The sequence below is a fragment of the Danio rerio genome, chromosome 5 (assembly GCF_052040795.2).
Source record: "Danio rerio strain M-AB ecotype USA chromosome 5, GRCz13ab, whole genome shotgun sequence".
NCBI lineage: Eukaryota > Metazoa > Chordata > Actinopteri > Cypriniformes > Danionidae > Danio > Danio rerio.
In genome coordinates, this window is record NC_141025.1 from 26,751,415 (window position 1) to 26,759,251 (window position 7,837).

The 7,837-nt window shown below is 33.9% G+C and overlaps 1 protein-coding gene across 1 annotated transcript; it reads right to left on the bottom strand.

Annotated features, from left to right (window-relative positions):
• Positions 1–1,233: 1,233 nt before the first annotated feature.
• Positions 1,234–7,824, bottom strand: zgc:101016. The gene is given in 4 exon segments (NM_001004001.2): positions 1,234–2,624; positions 3,920–4,033; positions 4,146–4,252; positions 7,370–7,824. Coding segments are annotated over 4 exon segments (492 nt in total). The 5' UTR covers positions 7,472–7,824; the 3' UTR covers positions 1,234–2,455.
• Positions 7,825–7,837: the final 13 nt, after the last annotated feature.

The window sequence follows — 7,837 nt, forward strand, 5'->3', positions numbered from 1 at the left end:
GCAAAATGCAAGAATCTGTAAATTCATGATCTCTTCGACTTTAATTTACAAAAGCACAAAGAAAAGGTTTCCAGTGTTTTTATTGACAAAATAAATTGACTTCTTTAAACTTAAATCAAGTTTATTGTTGATGGCTGCAGCACACTCCAAAAAAAAAAAAAGAATGAGAAGTGTTTAACATCATTAATATTTTGGGAATTGAGTATAATAACCGGTAAAGCAGGGACGTCACAGTGGGTAGCACAATCTCCTCACAGTAAGAAGATCGCTGGTTTGAGCCTTGGCTGCAGTTGGCATTTCTGTGTGGAGTTTGCATGTTTTCCCTGTGTTTGCGTGGTTTTCCTCCGGGTGCTCCGGTTTCCTCCACAAGTCCAAAGACATGTGGTACAGGTGAATTGGGTAAGCTTAATTGACCGTAGTGCATGTGTGTGAATGAGTGTGTATGGGTGTCTTCCAGTGATTGGTTGCAGCTGGAGGGGCATCTGCTGCGTAAAACATATGCTGGATACGTTAGCGGTTCATTCCACTGTGGCGACCCCAGATGAATTAAGGGAGTAAGTTGTAAAGAAAATGAATGAATGAACTGGTAAAGCAATTTTTTATCCAAAATCTGAATTGAAATATGATGTCAGCTACTAAACAGTTGTCATTGTCTGGTTTTCATTTTCAAGAGAAGACAGAGTTGGACTACAGGTACATTCCCTCCAATTACAAAAACATGCAGTTACATTTAGAATTGAACTTCTTGTAATAAACATAAACTTCCCCTGAAATACATCTTGATGGCAATAAATGTACTATCCCAATATATGGCTCCATGTCAATGATAAAATCCCACACATTAGAGTTATCCACGCCGTTTGGTCTGCTGCAGCTTTACACCCTGGTGGATGTTTGCTTTTTTACGTGTCGCTCATGAATGTCTGGATGGTCCTTTAAAAATGAGATCTTGAAATTGGTTGAAATTTAAAAATTGCAAGTGTGGAGTCTTCTTACCCCAGCACATATTTCCACTGTGTTTTCGACTAACTGAGATGAGCTCTGGCCCAGAGAAACAGAGGAATCACTGCACAGCATAGAACTGATCAATTGCTTTTTCTTTGAGCAACTTGCATTTCTTATTGCGGCAGCATTATTTTTGCAAAGTCCATTTGAGACCATGTGGGTATATTTCAGTTTGTTAGTTATGTATAGGTTATAAGTAGGTTATAGTTAAAGGTTAAAGTCCAATGTTGGGTTTATATTTAAGATTGTTTATTTATGTAGCACCATGGTCCTGCGAGACAACATTTTATTCCACTGTACGTCCACATATGTAGCAGAATGACAATAAAGCTCGACTTGATTTGATTTACTACAGCAGCTTGACTTTTTCTTACATAGTGCAACCTGAGTGCTTAAAAGTTGTGCAGATTAAGCTGTGGTTTCTTACCTTTCACATACTTTAAGATTTCTTTGAATTACCTGAATATTTTCAGGTGAAAGAAATAAAATCTTTGCGATTTCACTTTTGATTGTGCTGCAGTTATCAGAATATATTTGTTGTTTTCATTTTCTTAATCCAAAAACACTAGAATCATTTCTTTGTATTTTTGAAAATTAAATGAATATAAAGAATGAAACAATTCTTGATTGTGTTGCATTTTTACAAAATGGCCAAACCTTTTGGAAGCTGGAGTTGGAAATACATGCATTTACACAGTATGTGTACTGTATTAGTAATATAAATGTTTCTATGTTGTATATTTAATATTTAGTGTCCACTTATATTACCATGCTAGAGTTTCCAACATGAACATAGTGTTCACAAATATCCTTAAGACAAAACAAGATATTCTGAAAAATGTTGGACCAGCAGCCACTGTCTACCATAATAGTATGGTTGGCTATGGATGTTGATGATGGCTGCTGATTTTTGTTGTGTTCAACAGGAAAGAAACTCATAGCACCTGAATGTGTAAATGCTGGGGAATTGTAAATGGTGAGGAAATTTCCACAGAAAAAAAATAATTTTCTTATCAGTTTTAAAGCTATTTAAGCAGTATGGCACATTGTTTACTTATTTAACTTTTTAATAAAAATGCCTATTTCATTAGTATTTTCTATTTACTTAAGTTTTTTTTTACTTGCATAAAACAATCTGTAGACCAAATGCGTTTCATTTGAATTAGAGACATTTTTCATTTTAACAGCTTCTCAATATGAATCAATCATTAATACAACAAATAACCTGAATGTCATCTTTAAAAAATCTACTTAAAATGTTTCTGCCTTATGTTTCTGTGCCAATTCCTGCAGGATCCTTCCTTGCAGGTGGTTCGGAAAGAAGCAAACAGTCCAGAAAGACAACAGGAACACACCTGCTGGAGTCCTTCAGCAGGAAGAAATGAGTCCAAACTCCAGTCTAAGATTTCCTCGGAGCTCTGGTCTTGAGTTTAGATATTTGATGGTAATGTTAATTTCCTTCAGCTCCTGAATCACCATCACAGTCATCATCGCTGATACCCATGCCATCAAAATCCTCCTCATCATCATACTCATCTTCATCATCTCTTTTGGACCTCTTTCCTTTATTTGGCTTGCTGGTGTCCTCTACCTCTTCTTCTTTATCCTTCTGGTCAAGCCTATAAAAACAAAGAACTGTCATGTAGGTATCAAAACACTACAATTAGCCCCCCATCCCCCCATTACTGTAAAAAGTTCAATGTATATGTTAATGTAAGAAAAAGGTAATACCTATAAATATATAAACCTATGAATACCTATGTTTGATAATTGCCACATTTCGTGTATGTCCACAAGATGGCACATGTGCTGCACTGATCAGTGATTCTTTCCATCGGATGTAATATTTAAACAGATTTAATGGAAGTGTCAATGTTTTGAAAATAAAAAAATTAATTGTCACATCATAGATTAAAAAATGCTCGTCAGCCAGCATAAAAATAAAACAACATTTACTTAATTTTACTTAATTTACTTAAAAGAAATATTAAAAGATAAGTTTAAACTGAAATAAATGTTTGATAATTACACTGTTGTTACACTAAAGATAATTTAGAGGGTGCATTCATTAAATCAATTCAAATTGCAATTCAAATACCTGCCTTGAAATGCATATACAAATGTTTTAATCAATATACAATAATGTTGAAGTCAAAGCAATTAATTTTACTACTTGTCGATAAGAATGCACATGTATGAGTAACAGAGTAGTGAGTAACCTGAAACCTAATTAAGGACATGTTCCAGTAAAAAAAAAAATTCTCAATTTTTGGTATGGCACATGTTCTGCAATGATAATATTGATCTCATATTAATTTTTTATGATAAATACATAAATTAGTTCTGGGGGCAAGGTTTAATTTTTCTCAAAGTTGTAACTATTTAGACATTGTTTCAAATACATTTGTGAGTATTAAATGTCAAACCATATGATACAATCAGCATTACAGATTAATGTAAAAATGAAGCAGCAAACTTATACTTAGTTGTACTTAAACTACAATAAAGTAATATATTGTCATAGAAGGAAACAATTAAAAACTTTCTAATTTACAAGAGAGTTCACGTCAAAATAAAAAAAAATCCTCTTAATCAACAGATCTTTACTTCTTTTGTGTTCAACAGAAGAAATTCATAAAGGTTTAAAAGAAGATATTTTGAAGAAAGCTGAAAATCTGTAACTTTTGATCTTCATAGCATTTGTTTATTCTACTATGGAAGTCATTACTTACAGGTTTCCAGCATTCTTAAAAATATCTTTTTTTTTTGTTTAACAGCAGAAAAAAATCTCAAAGCTTTAGAACCACTTGGGTGTGCTATTCCTTTAAAGCTGTAAATGTATACACAGATCACAAAATAGTGCAAAACACCATGATCAATCTAATGTTTCATGAAGATGCTTCAATCGACTTACGGAATGACAATTTCTTCTTTGTTCCCACATTTGGCACAAAGCTCTAACTTTAATGCACACGGTTTACACATGATATGATAGGCGTCCTTCACTGTTTTCTGAAGACATTTTACGCTAGAAAAGAAAGAAACATGACTTCAGAATAGGTTAATGCAGTGACCTTTATTGTGGAGGAGTTTATTTGCTTAACGTCTGTTGCTATGCAGTAAATCCACCTTCATCTCACCATTTGCGTGGCTGTGTAAGAGGTTTGTATTTGTTGTACTTGACTTTCCACTCTAGTACATCTTTGCAGTGCTGGCAGAGACCATCATGAACCTTGGAATTGGCTTTCTGAACTCACCGTGTGGAAAAAAAAAATAGATGAAATCACACAAATAAAACATCTGATCCTGGACCACAAAACCAGTCTTATGTTGTTTATTTTTGGCAATATCAAATAGCTAAAAAATTATTTTTTCTCCTTAAATATCATTAGGAAGTTAAATGGAAAGTTCACCCAAACATGAAAATTGACACACCATTTTCTCTTCCTCAAGTAATTACATGCCCTTATTCAGTGTGCAATTATACATCAACGATTGGGTGAGGGGGGTTAACTTTTTCAGTAATGTTTGTGTAATACTGTACATGCTTCAGTGAATCTTCAGTAAATAGATTGATTTAAATTACATATAATTTATTAATAAAATATATTTCAGTTTTCAGTGTTTTGTTGGATAGGCCATTTAGTGTATTCTGAACTGATTAGCTGTTTTTGGCTTACTTTAGGTCAATTATACAAACTACGCACCTAGTTTGACTATACTTTAAGGCTTTATGCAGAAACAAACCCTTATTTTATGATAAATCAGTCTTGTGGAATCTTACAGGGCTCTAAATCTGCCGGTTTCAGGCAGTTGAATTACTTTTTTTCTTGCACAGACTGAACACAAACGCGATTATGCATTTACAATGGTATGAACTGTTATGGGGGTGGTCAAATTGACAGCTATTATTTTAATTATGAACATTATTATTTTTTAACATTATTATTTAAAATACAGATTAGAGTGAACATTTTCTCAGATTCAAAGGGACCCCCCTCCCCTATACATCTTGTTTTGATATCCTTTGGGGGGGAATCAAACCTTAAATAGTGGGATCAATCCCCCCAAGCCCCCTGCATTTTAATCATCAAATTAAACAGAATTTACTCACACTTTACTTTTAAACCTTTATTAGTTTCTTTTGTTGAACACAAAATGAGATATCTTGAAGAAAGCTGAAAATCTGTAACCACTGACTTCCAAAGTAGGAGAAACAAAGACTATGGAAGTCAGAAGTTACAGGTTTGCAGCTTTCTTCAAACCATCTTTTGCGTTTAACATAAGAAAGGTTTGTAACAAGTAAACTGACAATAAGGTGACAATATTATTTTAGGTGAACTGACCCTTTAAGTAAAGATTATCTTCCATAAAGACATTTTCTAAGTTACAGTAAGCTTATCAAAACAAAAATTGATTAGTATCGTGCATTGCTATGAACTTGGACTAGCTTTAATTTCTCAATATTTAGATTTTATTGAACCTCAGACACATTTTAAAATGGGACATTCTATCAGAAACACGTTTTCACTTATAAAAAACCTAACAGGTCCTGATTTAAGCTAAAAAGAAAATCATACAAAATATGCAAAAAAATTATACAATTTAATAATAGAACTCATCCTTCATCACTGTCAACTACTTCTCAGTCAAATGATGTCTTAAACGTGTAATGCACTCATTTTATGTTAAATTTAATGCAATTGTTACAGGACCGACAGAAACATGGGGACAATTGTACATTTATTTGTATTATATATTTGTAGTATTTACTTGTAGAATTTATTTATCATTTCAAGGTGTCAAGGTGGTGCAGTGGGTAGCACGATCACCTCGCAGCAAGAAGGTCGCTGGTTCAAGCCCCTGCTGGGTCAGTTGGCATTTCTGTAGTTTGCATGTTCTTCCCTTGTTTCCTCCTGGTGCTCCGGTTTCCTCCACAGTCGTAAGACATGTGGTATATGTGAATTGGATAAAACTAAATTGGCTGTAGTGTATGTGTGTCAGAGAGTGTGTATAGGTGTTTCCCAGTGATGGGTTTCAGCTGGAAGGGCAACAGCTACGTGAACACATGCTGGATAAGTGGTTCATTCTGCTGTGGCAACCCCAGATTAATAAAGAGACTAAGCCAAAAAGAATATTAATAAATGAATGATTTATTATTTCATTTTTTTAATCAATTGATGTGAATGAAAACAACTTAAACTTGCTATTTCTGAAGTTTTTTCTAAATAACAGCTTTTAGCATAAGAAAACTATTAAAGCTGTAGGACCAATTAGGTTCAGAACAAGGACAATGGCAAAGTTTGTACAGTGTAAAGGCCAAGGGTCACTTTTAAAGAACAAAAATCTAAGAAACAAATGAATGACGCATTTCTTAAAGAACAACTCACAGAAATCAACCATCAGTCCATTTAAGACATTTTTGGGATGAAATACTTTTTATTTACTGTATTTACGTTTTTATTTCAGGAATAGATAATGTACGATTCTGGTAGAATGTCCCAAATAGGTGCATCCCGAGTAAATACTAAACTTTTTTATATCTTTTGTTTATTAGAGTAGATTAGAGGGGATTTGTTGTGAATATTAGTAAGACTGTTTTGTTTGGTTCCTTTCTTTAGCACCAACCATCGGCAGTCTTTCTAATATGTTACTGTTTATTGTATTCGATTTTGTATATATTGCAAATATCTCACTCACTGATTCACCCTCACTTTTTGTAAATGAATCATCATCATTTTGTTCACTAATTCTTGTTTTCCATCCTTACTTTGTAAAACAATTTACTTTTGAGTTCAGCCAAAAACCAATACCTCAGTTTAATGTGCACCCCATTCCCCTGGACAAAAATGGGTTTTAACAGACCCTAATAAAAACTAAACATACAAGGATAATGTGTTTATTCAACTTTTGCATTGTGTATAAATGACATTTTACTAAAACTGATGATTTTGTGACTGGGTTTGTGGTGCAGAGTCACATATGCTTGACATACCTTTATCAGCACAACAGCTTAAAGGATTGAGGTGAAGTTGGTTAAATATTCGCACATTTGGACTCTTAATAACAATATATTTAAATAACAGTATTATTTAAACATTTTAAATAGTAAAATCATATGAGCAGCCAACTATTATCAAAGTACAACATTGTCCACAGTCAATTAAATAGTGCTAATGTTGTTTTTAAGTCATAATTGCATGCGGTTTCAAAGCAAATATTCAAAGTAACGTTAGCATGGTAAATAATATAGGGACTGTTAATATGAATGAATGTGCGAATATAAAAGCACCTTTGCCTCATTCTTAAAGGAAACAAACTGACTGGTTCCACTATGTCTATGTTTTTGTTAGCACGAGCTTACCTTGACTTGTGCGGTTGCACCATACTTGTCATTTTTGTAGGCAGTGACATTCTGGTGTTTCTGTCCTCGCGATCTGGAAACGTTTCCTTTTTGAGAGCTCATCTCGAAGCTAAAGTGCCTCCAAGATATTAAAACGCCTAAAAAAGAAACCGCGTGGCGTCCCACGTTAACGGGCTATTATTGACGCAATGCGAAAACAGCGGAAGTAAATAGCAATTGGTTAAAGCCTGTCAACTTCACGCAGAAGATTAATGTACTAACTTTACAAAACATCACAAACGGTACACATGTAGAGCTCTTTTGGTTGAATCCCGGTAATTAAACTACTACAGCAATATCTAGAGATATACTTAAACAATGATATAAACTCATTAATCAACATGTTATTGTGGTTTCGTGCTCAGGGAGGACGCGTGTGATTGGTCGAGCATATCTAACACTTAATCTGATTGGCCGTTAGGGCGTTCA